The sequence below is a fragment of the Carettochelys insculpta genome, chromosome 32, assembly GCF_033958435.1.
Source record: "Carettochelys insculpta isolate YL-2023 chromosome 32, ASM3395843v1, whole genome shotgun sequence".
Classification (NCBI taxonomy): Eukaryota; Metazoa; Chordata; order Testudines; family Carettochelyidae; genus Carettochelys; species Carettochelys insculpta.
The window spans coordinates 4823313-4838511 of NC_134168.1; the positions used below are offsets into that span (position 1 = coordinate 4823313).

The following is a 15199-nucleotide window of genomic DNA, read 5'->3' on the forward strand; positions in this document are numbered from 1 at the left end:
AGCCAGGAGAGAACCCAGGCGTCCTGCCCCCCCCCAGCTCTAACCACTATACACCACTCCCCTTGCACAGCCAGGGGAGAACCCAGGCGTCCTGCCCCCCGGCCAGCCCCCCCCAGCTCTAACCACTATACACCACTCCCCCTGCACAGCCAGGAGAGAACCCAGGCGTCCTGCCCCCCCCCCCAGCTCTAACCACTATACACCACTCCCCCTGCACAGCCAGGAGAGAACCCAGGCGTCCTGCCCCCCCGCCAGCCCCCCCCAGCTCTAACCACTATACACCACTCCCCCTGCACAGCCAGGGGAGAACCCAGGCGTCCTAGCTCCCAGACTCCGCCCCCGCTCTGAGGCACCCCCCCCCCCCGCCGTGGGTGACTTCAGGACCAGGACTCAGGGACCCAGCCGGCCCCCCCGCACCCTGCCCCCCTTCTCCGCACCCCCAGATTCCTGCCCGAACTTCCCAGCCCCCCGCCTGTCACCCCCAGATCTTCCACCTACCCCCGATCTTCCCAGCCCCCCAATCACCCCAAACTTCCCAGCCCCCTTGCTTCAAACCCCAGACCCCCATACCCAGGCCCCCCTTGTCTGCCACATTGTAATGAGCCCCAAAGTCCCCTCCGTCCGTCCGAGCCCCACACCCCCGGCCCCCCTGCGCGCACTCACCGGCTGGCTTCGCTCACTGAGCCCTGAGCTGTGGGGTCGGGTGCTGCGCTCCGGGTTTGGCAGTGAGGGGGGCGGGGCCTGGGCGGGGGGAGGGCGGGGCCTGGGATGGGGAAACTGGGGGGCCGGGGCAGCCCCGGCCACCGGAAAGTCACCACTGGGGGGTGTGACTTCAGCTGCCCCCGGGCGCTCCTGGGTCCGCCCCCACCCGCCCAGCCTGGAACTATGTGTCATGGGCCCCCACCCGCCCCGACTCCCCATCTGTGTGTCCGGTACCCTACCCACCCCGACTCCCCACCGTCTGTGTGTCATGGGACCCCACCCACCCCGACTCCCCATCTGTGTGTCCGGTACCCCACACGCCCCGACTCCCCACCGTCTGTGTGTCATGGGCCCCCACCCGCCCCGACTCCCCATCTGTGTGTCCGGTACCCTACCCGACCCAACTCCCCACCGTCTGTGTGTCATGGGCTCCCACCCGCCCCGACTCCTCCCCATCTGCGTGTGTGTCTTGTACCCCCCTCACCCCGACGCCCACGTCTGTGTGTGTGTCCTGGGCCCCCACCCACCCCAACTCCCCCCGTGTGTCCTGTACCCCCCCCAACTCCCCCTCCTTTGTTTGTGTGTCCTGGGCCCCCATGTGCCCCGACTTCCTCCCGTGTCCTGCACCCCCGCCCCGACTCCCGCCTGTCTCTCCTGCGCCCCCAACCCGTGTCCTGCCCCCAGCCCAGCCCCCCGAGCCCCACAGATGCTCAGAAGAACCCCACACCCCCTTCCAGCCCCAGGGCTGCAGCTCTACCGGAGAGACCCAACCAGCGCAACCTGCCCCACAGGGCCGGGGATCCTCCCTCTGCCTTCAGGTGGGGGCGGGGGGCAAGGCACCTCAGCCTGGTGGGGCTCCTCCCTCCTGCCCCCCAGCCCCAGCCAGGGCCTGCGCCGGGTGGAGGTGCCAGCCACCCCGGGGCTGTGGGGCGGACGGGTCCGGCCGGGCGCTGCCCCGATGTGCCAAGCGTGACCAGGCTGAGCTGGTGCAACCCCCGGTGGCCACATTTGCGTGTGGGGCGATGTCATGCCCACGCCGGCAGTGAAGCAACAAGGGCCGGGCCCCCACATCTCGGCTCGAGGCGCCCAGGAACAGGGTGGGGCAGCCGACACCCCGCCCCAGACGGGACGACTCAGAGCAAATTCCTTCTGCTGGGGGAGCCTGGCCGGCTGCCCGGGGCTGGGCCGCCGGGCGGGAGACGGGGGCAGCGGCAGGGCTGAGGGGGCGGGGGGAAGAAGGGCGCTGGCAGGGCTGGGTGGAAGGGGCCGTGGGGTGGGAGAGGGGGGCACTAGTAGGGCCATGGGGCAGGGAAGTGGGGGCACCAGTGGGGCCGGGAGGCAGGGGCTAGGGGGCAGGAGAGGGGGGAACCGGTGGGGCAGGAGGGAGGGGTACTGGCAAGGCTGGGGGGCAGTGGCTGTGGGGTGAGGGGGGGGCAGTGGCAGGGCCGGAACAGGGGCAGGGGCTATGGGGCTGGGACTGGGGGGCAGGAGAGGGGGAAAACTGACAGGGCTGGGGGGCAGGGGAAGTGGGGTGGGGGGGGCAGCGGGGGGCTGTGGGCCGGGGGAGGGGCGGGAACGGACACCCAACGACTCCATTCAGACCAGGACATTTTTAACCTTTTATTTCCTGGGTCCAATAAATTACCGGGGGGGGGGTGGGGTGCCGGGGCCAGGCTAGCTCTGGCCAATCAGGCGAGGGTGACCTCCACTCGGGGCAGCAGCCCGGCCAGCTCCGATTGGGCGTCGGGGAGGCAGCCGAGGGGGTTCCCGCGCAGGGCCAGGAGGCGGAGCCTGGGGAAGGCGGCCAAAGGTCGGAGGTCAGCCGGGCGCTGGAGCCCTGCGGGAGTTAAGGTGGGTGAGGACCTGGACGGACCCCGCCCCCTCCCCCGGCCCCGCCCCTTTTTCCCCTCTACCAACACATGGCCCCGCCCCTTCAGCCCTCTTTGCCCCATTGGCTCCTGTCCCTTCATCCCCTCCCTTTGGCTCCACCCCTTCATCCCCTCTCTTTGGCTCCACCCCTTTACCCTCTACCAACACATAGCTCAGCCCCTTCGCCCCCCCCGCTCCATTGGCTCCGCCCCTTTAGCCCCGCCCCCTGCGGCCGGGTGGGGGGGAGGATACCGTTGTCGCAGAGGGAGAGCTCCTCCAGGCGGGGCAGGGGGGGCAGCCCCTCCAGGCTCTCGATCTGGTTCCCGTCCAACTCCAGCACCTGGGGGTTGGGGTGGGGCGGAGAGTCAGTGACCTGGTGGCCCCGGACGCCTGGGTCCCTCTGCCCACGTCAGGGGACTCAGGGCTGATGGGTGGGGGGCAGCAGGGCCCGGGAGGAAGAGGGCAGTGAGGCCCAGCAGTTGGAGCAGAGGCCCGGCCCCGGACGCCTGGGTCCCCCGGCCGGCTCACCTCCAGGCAGCGCAGCAGGGCCAGGGCGGGGGGCAGGCGGCTCAGCCGGTTCCCCGCCAGGTTCAGGTGGGTGACCAGCACCAGCTGCTCCAGGTGGCACAGGACGGTCAGGCCCTGGGGACAGAGGGAGCTGGAAGGAGGGGCCTCAACTCCTCAGCCCCGCCCACCCTGCTTGGCCCCACCCCGTGCTCCCCTCCCCCAACTCCTTTAGCTCCACCCACTGCCTCGCCCTGGTCTCAGCTCCCCCCACCCGCACAGCCCCGCCTCCACCTTGCTTGGCTCCACCCACTGGACCTCCTGGTCCCCTCCTGGCCCCACCCCCTCCCCTAAGAATCCTAACCCCGCCCCCTCCTCCAGCCACACCCCTGCCTCCTATTGTCCCACCCCAGCCCCTGCAAGCCACGCCCACTCCCCACGTGGCTCCGCCCACTGGTGTTCTTTCCTTCAGCCCTCCCCCAGTCTCCGCTCCGCCCCCCACCCCCTGGCCCCGCCCCTACCCGGCCGGACAGGTCCACCACCCGGGCCTCGGCGTACTCCATCCGCAAGATGACGTTCTCCACCAGGAACCGGCTCCGCAGGTCGTCCAGGTAGGCCGCGCGCATGGGGTCCACGGCCTGGGGGCGGGGCAGAGATGGGGGTGGGAGGGGCCAGCCCCAAGCCCTGCCCCTACCCCAGCTACCCCCGCACCACCCTGCCCCTCACCTTGAGGGTGTCAAAGTAGCTGAGCGTCTCGCGCTCGTACACCAGGGGGTCCAGAGCCCGCATGAGGAGGATGATGGCCAGGAGGCACCCTGTGGGGAGAGAACCCAGGAGTCCGGGCTCCCGGCCCCCTGCTCTAACCACCAGCCCCCACTGCCCCCCCAGAGCCGGGGAGAACCCAGGAGTCCGGGCTCCCGGCCCCCGCCCGAACCACCAGCCCCCACTGCCCCCCCAGAGCCGGGAGAGAACCCAGGAGTCCTGGCTCCCGGCCCCTGCTCTAACCACCAGCCCTCACTGCCCTCCCAGAGCCACAGAGAACCCAGGAGTCCTGGCTCCCGGCCCCTGCTCTAACCACCAGCCCCCACTGCCCTCCCACAGCCGGGAGAGAACCCAGGAGTCCTGGCTCCCGGCCCCTGCTCTAACCACCAGCCCCCACTGCCCCCCCAGAGCCGGGAGAGAACCCAGGAGTCCTGGCTCCCGGCCCCCTGCTCTAACCACCAGCCCCCACTGCCCTCCCAGAGCCAGGGAGAACCCAGGAGTCCGGGCTCCCGGCCCCTGCTCTAACCACCAGCCCCCACTGCCCTCCCACAGCCGGGAGAGAACCCAGGAGTCCTGGCTCCCGGCCCCTGCTCTAACCACCAGCCCCCACTGCCCTCCCAGAGCCGGGGAGAACCCAGGAGTCCTGACCCCTCCCCCTGCTCTAACCACCAGCCCCCACTGCCCCCCCAGAGCCGGGGAGAACCCAGGAGTCCTGGCTCCCGGCCCCTGCTCTAACCACCAGCCCCCACTGCCCCCCCAGAGCCGGGGAGAACCCAGGAGTCCTGGCTCCCGGCCCCTGCTCTAACCACCAGCCCCCACTGCCCCCCCAGAGTCGGGGAGAACCCAGGAGTCCTGGCTCCCGGCCCTGCTCTAACCACCAGCCCCCACTGCCCCCCCAGAGTCGGGGAGAACCCAGGAGTCCTGGCTCCCGGCCCCTGCTCTACCCACCAGCCCCCACTGCCCCCCCAGAGCCAGGGAGAACCCAGGAGTCCTGACCCCTCCCCCTGCTCTAACCACCAGCCCCCACTGCCCTCCCAGAGCCGGGAGAGAACCCAGGAGTCCTGGCTCCCGGCCCTGCTCTAACCACCAGCCCCCACTGCCCCCCCAGAGCCAGGGAGAACCCAGGAGTCCTGACCCCTCCCCCTGCTCTAACCACCAGCCCCCACTGCCCTCCCAGAGCCGGGAGAGAACCCAGGAGTCCTGGCTCCCGGCCCTGCTCTAACCACCAGCCTCCACTGCCCTCCCAGAGCCGGGGAGAACCCAGGAGTCCTGGCTCCCGGCCCTGCTCTAACCACCAGCCCCCACTGCCCCCCCAGAGCCGGGGAGAACCCAGGAGTCCTGGCTCCCGGCCCTGCTCTAACCACCAGCCCCCACTGCCCCCCCAGAGCCGGGGAGAACCCAGGAGTCCGAGACACCTACACTTGTTCTCCGGCTCCAGCGCCTGCAGCTCCTTGCAGGACTCCAGCTCCGACTGTAGCACCGTCGACTTCTCCACCGAGAGCTCACACCTGGCGGGGAGGGGGGGTTAGGGGGCCGGCTAGCTTGGGGGGGGCAGGGCCAGCGTGTCACTCAAACTGGTGGGGGCGGGGCTAGCTGTGAGGCTGGGGCCAGCTAACTATACTCCAGGCATGGGGCTAGGGCAAACCAGGCACTGAAAGGGGACGGGGCAATCACAGGGGGCGGAGCCTATCCACCCATACCCAGCCAGGAGGCGGGGCTTATCCACCAGTGGAAATTGGCACTTAAGGGGAGGAGCCTGTCTGGAAAATGGCTGGGAGGCGGGGCCACGTGAGAGGGGGCGGAGCCTGTCTGGAACACAGCTGGGAGGCGGGGCCACGTGAGAGGGGACGGAGCTCCCCCAGAATCACAGGGGCTGTGAAGGGTTTTTCGAGGGGTGGAGCATCTGAGTGGGCGGGGCCTCCCTCCAGGAGGCGGGGCTTCTCCTACCTGAACATCTGCTGCTCGGTGACGGAGTCCCGGCACCAGCCGTCGCTGCGGCCTGGGGAGAGGCAGAGAGTCAGGGGGCGCTGGGAGGTTGCGGGGGGGGCGCGGGGGCGGGGGTCTGGTTACCTTTGAAGAGGACACACTCCTTCTGGGACTCCCCGCCCGCCCACTGCACGCGAAAGGTATGCTGAGGCCAGTGCTCGTTCAGGGCAGAGGCCGGCAGCTCGCACAGCTGGGGGGGGTGGTTAAGGGAAAAGGTTCGGAGAACCCAGGAGTCCGGGCCACGGGCCCCCCATCCCCAAACAACTTCCCCCCCACTCCCCAGAGAACCCACGAGTCTGGCCCACGGCCCCCCCCCCACCACTCCCCAGAGAACCCAGGAGTCCAGGCCATGTGCCCACCCCCAAACAACTCCCCCCCCCACTCCCCCGAGAACCCAGGAGTCCAGGCCACGTGCCCCCCCCCACCCCCAAACAACTTCCCACACCCCAGGGAATTCAGGAGTCTGGGCCACATGTCCCCCCACCCCCAAACAACTCCCCCCCACTCCCCCGAGAACCCAGGAGTCCGGGCTCCCAGCCCCCTGTCCCCACTCCAGTCTGTGCCCCCATCTGAGCAGGGCTGGGACCCAGGTGTCCGGGAGGATACCCACATGAGGCCGGGGCGGTTTCTCCCATCGGGCGTGCGCCATGGCACCACCAGGGGGGCCTCGTCGGCGAAGAGCAGCAGGTCACGGGATCCCGGCCGCACCTGGCAAGGCAGACGCTCGTGAGTCCCGGGTTTGCCCCACGTGGCTTCCCCCACGCCCCCCGGGAACTCACCTCCACTGGCTGGGAGAAAGCCACCGCCAGCAAGGAGTCCTCTCGGCTCACATACAGGCACAAGATGGTCGGTTCCAGGTCAGCTGTAGGGACAGTAGGGTCTGTGTCAGGGGAGCAAGTCCTGGAGTAACGGTACTCAGGTACTGTCAGGGTATCCCAGGTGAAGAGACCTCCATGTTTCACACGGTGTTATGGGGAGCAAGTCCTGGAGTAACATTACTCAGGGCTCTGCGGTACTCAGGTAACTTCAGGGTATGCCCGGGAGAAGGGACCTCCATGTTTCACATGGTGTTATGGGAGCAAGTCTTGGAGTAACGTTACTCAGGGCTCAGCAGTACTCGGGTATCTTCAGGGTATGCGCGGGAAAAGGGACCTCCATGTTTCACACGGTGTTATGGGAGCAAGTCCTGGAGTAACGTTACTCAGGGCTCTGCGGTACTCAGGTAACTTCAGAGTAAGCTCAGGTGGAGGGGCCTCCATTCAACACCTGGTTTTATGGCCCCCAGTTGTGGAGGAACGTTACTCAGCCACCTTCAGGATAAGCCACCTCCATGCCACGCGTGGTATCGTACGACCAAGTCCTGGAGTAACGTTACTCGGCGTCTGAGTAGCAGCAGCACTGGGGGCGGGGGTGCGGATCATCCCACGCTTGGCCAATGGAGCTGGAGTACTATACCAACTCCTGCTGCAGTCAGGCACTGGCCTGAATCACACCCCCGCGTACCCCAGGCCTGCGGCCAAGGTCACACCCGTCAAGGCTTGGTCCCAAGCATCTCGGTACCAACCCACCCCCCACAGAGACAGGGGCTGTACAGAGCATGAGAGAAGGGGACCCAACCCCCATGTACGTGCTGGGGTAAGGTCAGAGGTTGGCCTCCTGATTCACCAGGGGAGAGGTCACCAGGGCTAGGAAGTAACTTGGGTCCCAGTAAGGAATCTCCGTCCACCACCAGACGGACAACGCTCTGCAACGACGTTCGGCCGCAGTACTCAGGTACCGGAGGGCACCCCCCGCAGTACCACTGGAAGAAACTCTGGAGTGACATGACACCCCCCGCCCCCAGTACTTCACAATACTCCGGTAACCTCCAGGTGCGTTTCTGGGTAGTGACTCCAACTGGTTCCGCAATCCTCCAGGAACACCAGACGAAACCCAGGAGTAACATTACTCAGCCCGAGAGTAACAGCAGCCCCACCCGGAGAGCAGAGACGAGTTTGAGGAAGCAACCCAGAAGCACCAAGCGGTATCAAAGACACTGCAAATTTATCCATCCTCTGGGGCAAATCAACACAGTCCTTGGGCATCTCCTTGGGCTTTGAGAAGACCCCCTGCCATAGACACCCCTGGCACAGCTGCACGACACCGGCATGACCCTCTCTCTAAGTTCTGGGACATCTGTGGGGAACACCAGCCCCTGAGTACAGACCAGCGCTCTGCTCCAGAATCGTTCGGCTGGCAGAGACCTCAGGAGGTATCAAATCCAACCTCCTGTCCAAAGCAGGACCAACCCCAACTAAATCACCCCAGCCCGGACTTTGTCAAGTCGGGACTTAAAAACCTCCAGGGATGGAGATGCATCATCTCTCTCGGTAGCCCGTATCTGGAACTATACGCCAAATACTCAACTACCACAAGACAATTCCCCGGGGTGCTGCCCAAGGATTGTTTTAATGTGGTGATCCAATCACCTGTCTACTTTTCACGAGGGCAGCTCCTTACCCCATGTGGTACTCGGGTATCAGCCGACTGTAAACCGGTGAGGAATGCAGGGTCACGAAGCGAGTACCGCTGAACTACAGCCCAAGGTGGCATCACCCCAACGCATGCAGAACCTGGGGCACATCGCAGAACGCAAGAACTGGAAGGGATCTATCCTCGCAGTAGGACCAAGCACCGTCTAGACCGGGGGTCTGACACCTCAGGGATTTCCTTCTGGCTCCCGACCGCTATCGTTGTAAAGTGAAAACTCCCTTCGATAAACGGTCAATGTCTAAGGGCCCCAAAATGGGCAACTCGTGTCGAATCATTCGACGACTCCCCCCACAGCGTCCTCCAGAGAGAGAGAGAGAGAGAGAGAGAGAGAGAGAGAGCGCAGAGTCGGGCGGGAGGGTCAGGCAGACAGCGATACCAACGCACAGGTCAAACGTGGAAAGACACCACGCAGAAAGCTCGCGTACGTCCTGCGGTAAACATGGATCGCGTTGCCAATCCGTGGGCGTGCGCTGCTCTCCAAACAGGGGTTACGAGAAGTGGGGCTGGACGTTAGTCGCCAAGGACAGCCTCGTGTGCACATCCCCTGTGGCTCCTCAAAGTATCGAGGATTTTACCGGATTGGGGAAAAAAAAATATGGCTTTTCTTGTTCTTTCGGTTGCCGACCGGCCCCGATAGAGGTTTGTCCAACCTTCACCTTCAACATCCACCATAAGCTCAGCGCCCGCCGGTGTCCGATGTGTCTCTCGCTCTTAAATATCTCCAGCCATGGAGACTCCACACCTCCCTCGGCAATTCATCCCAGCATGTAACCGCCCTGGCAGTTCGGAAGTTCTTCCCAATGCCCAACCTAAACCTCCCTTGCAGCGGTGGATGCTCCGGGCTCCTTGTCCTAACCTCAGAGGCCAAGGAGAATTTTTTTCTCCCTCCTCCTTGTCAGACTCCTTCGAAAGTTGCTGTGATGGAGTGGGGGGGGTGCATGTGTGAGTCAGGCTGGATGTCTGAGGCAAACAGAGCAGCTCCCAGTGGCTAAGGATGACCCTGGGGCTACAACTGGCAGGTAACACCTCTGCCCTGAACACAGAGGAGGGAGGAGCCGAGCTGGGTTTTGAATCGGGGGCGGCAGTTAGAGGCGAGGGGAAGAGAGAGCTGGAAGGCAGCCAGCCTGAGGAGGGGGAAAGCTACACCCCAGAGGGGCACCCCTCGGGGTCTTCTCCCCAGGACGGGTTGGAGGGACTGTCTCTGGCTGCTGTACTGACGCTTCTGTGAGAAACTGGGCATCTGTTGCCTAATAAACCTGCTGTTGTACCTGCTGAGTGAGAGTCACTCCTGCCAGCGGACGGGGTGTAGTGCCGGGGGACCCCTGAACCCCATCACAGTTGCCCAGTCCCCTCTTGGTCTTCTCGGTTCCCAACTAAACAAACCCAACTCTAATTCGTCCTTCGCAGGTCATGCCCTCCAGCCTTTCATCATTTTGTGTTGCTCCTCTTTGGACCTTCTCAAAGGGGTCCTCCTTTTTCTGGGACGCATCCTGAGGGCTTAGAAGTACCACAAGGCTGTACTGTGCTACGCTTGGACAATCCCCTGGGGAACTGCTCTCTGAAGGGAGCTGCTCGGCCGCAGACGCTGGGCTCGGGATCTCTGCCCTCCTGCTTCTGATCCCGCCTCGTGTAACATCAGCTGGTGCGTAACGTTGACGTGCAAGCCCGCTGCAGGGAGAGCTACTCCGGCAACATGAGTTATGCTCCTGGGGCGTGTTCTGCTCCTGGGCTTAGGACTTGGGGGTCATCTGGGTCTGAGCCTAGTCTAGAGGAAACCTCCTCTGCTACATGACCTGGACACAGCTCCACTGGAGCTCCCGCCAGCACTCCTGCAGCGTCACCTGGCGTTCAGCTGGCCAGGGAGCGCTGGGAGGGGTCCACTGGGACTGGTGTGTCACCTGCCCTGGAGGGAGGGGAGGCACCTACCTCTGCCCAGCAGCCAGCGATGGTAGAACCAGGCGCTCTGGTCGTTGGGGTCGGTGAAGAAAGCATTCTGCACCAGCTCCAGCTCTAGGGGGGCAAGAGAAAAAGAAGAAGTAGAGAATGGGGCAGCGTCTGTCCTCCTAGGGGCACCGGCTCCCCCCGGCCCAGAGCAGGACGGGCTGGCTGTGGAGCAGAGAATGAGGCAGGGCCTGTCACCTCTAGGGGAGCCGGCTCCCCCCAGCCCAGGGCAGGACTGGGTGGCTGTGGGGCAGGGAATGGGGCAGGACCTGTCCCTCTAGGGGCGCTGGCTCCCCCCGGCCCAGGGCAGGACTGGGTGGCTGTGGGGCAGGGAATGGGGCAGGGCCTGGCCCCTCCCTCCCAGCCCCTCTGCTCTAACCACCAGCCCCCCTGCCCTCCTGGAGCCGGGAGAGAACCCAGGCTTCCGGGCCCACCTTTCAGCAGCACGGCCTCGGTGGGGCGGCCCGGCTGGCAGGGGTCGGGGTGCAGCTCGGGCAGCAGGCGGCTGCGGTAGTGCCAGGAGGAGTAGTTGGAGAAGTTACGGGTGATGAGGCTGTCGGTGAAGTGCAGCTCGTCCTCTGCCACCACCTGGGCGTGCGGCACCACGAAACGCCGGTAATCCCAGCAGTGAACTGTGGGGGGCGCCGGGGGCGGGGGGGGGGTGTCAGCCGGCCGCCTACAGCCCCGTCAGCTCCCCCCGCTGGCTGGCCCCCTGCCTGAGCTGGGGGGGCCCAGAAATGGGGGGTGGCCCCCACGCTCCCCCCACAACGCCAGCCAGCGGACCCAGGAGTCCTGGCCCCCACGCCTCCCCCCACAACGCCAGCCAGCAGGCCCAGGAGTCCTGGCCCCGACGCCGCCCCCCCGACAATGCCAGCCAGCAGGCCCAGGAGTCCTGGCCCCCACGCCGCCCCCCGACAATGCCAGCCAGAGGACCCAGGAGTCCTGGCGCCCTCGCCCCACCCCAAAGCCAGCCAGAGAACCCAGGAGTCCTGGCCCTCATGCCTCCCCCCACAACGCCAGCCAGAGCACCCAGGAGTCCTGGCCCCCACGCCTCCTGGACGCCAGCCAGAGGACCCAGGAGTCCTGGCCCCCTCGCCCCACCCCAAAGCCAGCCAGAGAACCCAGGAGTCCTGCCCCACCCACACGTCTCCAAAGCCAGACAAAGGGCAGCAGGGCCTGAGTCTAGGGTGGGGGCAGAAGTGGGTCAGGGCAGTGGGGTTTAGGGAATCCGCAGAGGGCAGGAGGTCAGGGAGACTAGGGTCAGAGGGTTTGGGGGTGTCTGGGGTTGGCCCATCCGAGGTCAGAGGTGGGGGAGTCAGGGGGATCCGGGGTGGGGGTTGGAGGTCAGAGATGGTGAGTCTGGGAGATCTGGGGTTCAAGGGGGATCCTGCGTTGGGGGGCATCTGAGGACACAGGTGTGATAGGGTTTAGGGGTCCCCCTGCACTGCACCCCGTCCACTGGCAGGAGTGACTCTCACTCAGCAGGTACAACAGGAGGTTTATTAGGCAACAGATGCCCAGTTTCTCACAGAAGCGACAGTACAGCAGCCAGAGACAGTCCCTCCAACCCGTCCTGGGGAGAAGACCCCGAGGGGTGCCCCTCTGGGGTGTAGCTTTCCCCCTCCTCCGGCTGGCTGCCTTCCAGCTCCTCTTTCCCCAGCTTCCTAACTGCCGCCCCCCGATTCAAAACTCAGCTCAGCTCCTCCCTGCTCTTTGTTCAGGGCAGAGGTGTTACCCGCCAGTTGTAGCCCCAGGGTCATCCTTAGCCACTGGGAGCTGCTGCTTGCCTCAGACATCCAGCCCGACTCACACATGCACCCCCCCCACTCCATTACAACAGGTCGGGGGTTCTGGAGTCAGAGGATGAGGGGATATGGGGGGGTTCCAGAATCAGGGGATGCGGGAAGCTCTGGAGTTAGAGGACGGGGGGACCCCCCCAGGTGTTCTGGAGTGAGGGGATGGGGGGGACCCCAGGGAGGGTTCCAGAGTCAGACGAAAGAGGGAGACCCCAGGGGGTTCCTAGTCACAGAAGGGGGGAACTCGAGGGGAGTCCTGAGACAGAGAATGGGGGAACCAGAGGGGGGTTCTGGAATCACAGAACGGGGGGACCCATGGGGGGCTCTGGAATCACAGGATAGAGGGCACCCGGGGGTGGGGGTCCAGGGTCCCAGGACGGGGGCACCCGGCGGGGGGGGGTTCCAGAGTCCCAGGACAGGGGCACCCGGCCCGACTCACAGTTCCGCTCGTCGCTCTCCAGGAAGCGGGCGCAGAGCTCCAGCTCACGGGCCCAGTCGGGCTGGGGGATGCGCCCCAGGACCCAGCAGCGGTGATGCCAGGTGCCGTAGGACTTGGGGTTCACCCGCAGGCAGGACTCCAGGAAGGAGAGCTCCCCCCTGCACAGCGACTGCATCTCCTCTTCCGACCTGCCGGGGGGGGGCTGTGTCAGAGCCCGGGGACCCCCCCCCGAGACACCCCACCCCAGCCAGGGCTGGGGGCCCCCCATGTCCCACTCACAGCTGTCCCCTCCTCCCGGGGACTGCCCCAACTCCCTTCTTCGTTCCCCAGCTCCCTCACCCCCCAGACCCCCCCAAACCTCACCCCTCCCCCTCCAGACCCCCCCAAATCAAAACACACCCCTCCCCCTCCAGACCCCCCCAAATCTCACCCCTCCCCCTCCAGACCCCCCAAACCTCACCCCTCCCCCTCCAGCCGCAGGAGGATCTCCCGGCGGAAGTTCCAGAGGGTGGCAAAGTCGGGGTTCACCCCCAGGATCTGACTGGTCAGCTCCAGCGCCTCCTTGTCCAGCTGTCCCCTCTTCCTCTGGGCGGCGGGAGAGAGACCCAAGGTCAAATGTGACGCCCCAACTGCCCCCCCACCCCAGCCAGAGTCAGCCGCTGTCCTCCAGCCAGGGGATCACGTCAATCTGTCCCATTGGGGTGCCAGGCTCGGGGGTCAAAGGTCACTCAACGGGGAGCCGGGAAAGGCCAGCTGACCCGGCTCGGCGACCTCACCCAATCACCCCGAGGGAGGAGACGAGGTCAGAGGTCGCCACGCCCCTTCCCAAGCCGCGGCCTCAAGGGGTCAAAGGTCAGGTCAAGGGTCATCATGCACTGAGTAGCACACCGGTCAAGGGTCAAAGGTCACAGATTACTCAGGCAAACCCCCATGGGCCCGTGGGCGGGGTCAAAGGTCGGCTGGGCGGGGTCAAAGGTCAGCCAGGCGGGGTCAAAGGTCAGCCCACCTTCTCGAAGACGGCGGTGGTGAGGGCCACATACTGTCGCAGCTTCTTCTCCCGCTCCAGCCGCTTGGCCTCCGCCTGCTCCTCCGTCGTCTTCACCTTCAGGCGGCCGTGCTGGGGGCAGACATTGGGGGGAGTCGCGGGGGGCCCAGGGCCACCCCCCCGAATAGGGAGACAAGCCCCCAAGGGGGCAGGGTCTGGGGGGTGCCCAGGCAAGCCGTGTCCCGGGGGGAGGGCAGTTACCCGGGGCAGTAACAGGGCTCGGGGGTGCGGCTGCCCCCAGGAGGGAATGGGGGCTCCCACTCACCATGGTGACTCAGCCGGGGGGGCGCAGAGGCGGCAGGTCAGGGTCCAGGCGCCAAAGCTAGGGGAGATGAAGGGAGCAGAGAAGTGAGGGTCGCGGGGGGAGGGCCCCACTCCCGACACAGGGAACCCAGGCATCCGGGGCTTTCTACGTGGGGAGGGGGACCCAGGCGTTCGGGAGCCGCCGGGGGGTGCACGCGCAGAGCAGGGGGGACCCGGGCGGCTGGAGCCCCCAGGGGGTGCACGCACGGGGCGGGGGGACCCAGGCGGCTGGAGCCCCAGGGGGTGCACGGGTGGGGCGGGGGGACCCGGGCGGCTGGAGCCCCCGGGGGGTGCATGCACGGAGCGGGGGACCCGGGCGGCTGGAGCCCCCGGGGGGTGCACGCACGGAGCGGGGGGACCCAGACGTCCGGGAGCCCCCGGGGGGGGTGCACGCACGGAGCGGGGGGACCCGGGCGTCCGGGAGCCCCCGGGGGGGTGCACGCGCGGGGCGGGGGGACCCGGGCGGCCGGGAGCCCCCGGGGGGTGCACGCGCAGGGCGGGGGGACCCGGGCGGCCGGGAGCCCCCGGGGGGTGCACGCGCGGGGCGGGGGGACCCGGGCGGCTGGAGCCCCCGGGGGGTGCACGGGAGGAGCGGGGGGACCCAGGCGTCCGAGGTGACTCCGCAGCGCGTTCACCGCCCCCCCCCCCCACGCCACATCCCGCCCGGGGGCGCTCGATCCGGAGTCAGACCCCTTTAATCCGGATTGCTCCCCCCCCGCGCGGGGCGCGGAATGGTCTCTCCCACAGGCTCTCAGCCGGGCGCCCACCGGGGCGATACCAACCTGCGGGGGAGGGGGGGGGGTGGCACGCGGACCGCACCAAGCGGCCGACAGGGGGCAACACCAACGCGCGGGGCAGGGGCGAGATGGAACCGCCCGGCGGGTAGCGCCCCCGGCTTCTCCTTGCCAGCCGGGAGCATAGAGAAGAGGCCTCCAAGCGGGACAGAGCGTCGCCGCTCTTAAAGGGGCCGCTCCGCTCTTAAAGGGGCAGTCAGAATAAATGTTACGGGGGATGGAAATCTGCCCAGGGTCCTGGGGAGTAGTGGTTAGAGCAGGGGCCGGGAGCCAGGACTCCTGGGCTCTCCCCGGCTCACACACACTCACACCGGCCCCAGGGGCGCTGTGCATAGAGAACAGCGCGCGGTGCGAGGCGGGGGCGGAGCGCAGCGCGGTGCACGCTGGGAGAGGGGCGAGGGGGGAAAACGCAGCGCGGTGCACGCCGGGAAGGGGCGGGGGCGGGGCAGGGGAGCTCAGCGCGGTGCATGCCGGGAAGGGGGCGGGGCAGGGGGAGCGCGGTGCACGCCGGGAAGGGGGCGGGGCA

The 15199-nt window shown here is 66.9% G+C and overlaps 1 protein-coding gene across 1 annotated transcript; it reads right to left on the reverse strand.

Annotated features, from left to right (window-relative positions):
- Positions 1-2309: 2309 nt before the first annotated feature.
- Positions 2310-14934, reverse strand: RABGGTA (Rab geranylgeranyltransferase subunit alpha). Its single transcript, XM_074982386.1, has 17 exons — positions 14662-14934; positions 13842-13898; positions 13538-13648; positions 12992-13116; positions 12532-12719; positions 10731-10928; positions 10282-10365; positions 6603-6685; positions 6430-6531; positions 5908-6013; positions 5785-5836; positions 5257-5345; positions 3802-3890; positions 3597-3713; positions 3100-3213; positions 2824-2911; positions 2310-2539 (listed from the first exon to the last, which is right to left on the reverse strand). Exons 2-17 carry the CDS (start codon positions 13842-13844, stop codon positions 2391-2393), a joined length of 1698 nt encoding a protein of 565 aa, XP_074838487.1. The 5' UTR covers positions 13845-13898; positions 14662-14934; the 3' UTR covers positions 2310-2390.
- Between the last annotated feature and the right edge of the window lie 265 nt (positions 14935-15199).

What these genes read in the sequence shown, in the direction of transcription:
- RABGGTA (XM_074982386.1), bottom strand. An exon ending in CCACCGCCGTCTTCGAGAAG is followed by an intron (nt 13,117 to 13,537) that starts GTGGGCTGACCT and finishes CCCGCCGCCCAG; the next exon opens with AGGAAGAGGGGACAGCTGGA. An exon ending in ACCGAGCAGCAGATGTTCAG is followed by an intron (nt 5,346 to 5,784) that starts GTAGGAGAAGCC and finishes CCTCCCCGCCAG; the next exon opens with GTGTGAGCTCTCGGTGGAGA.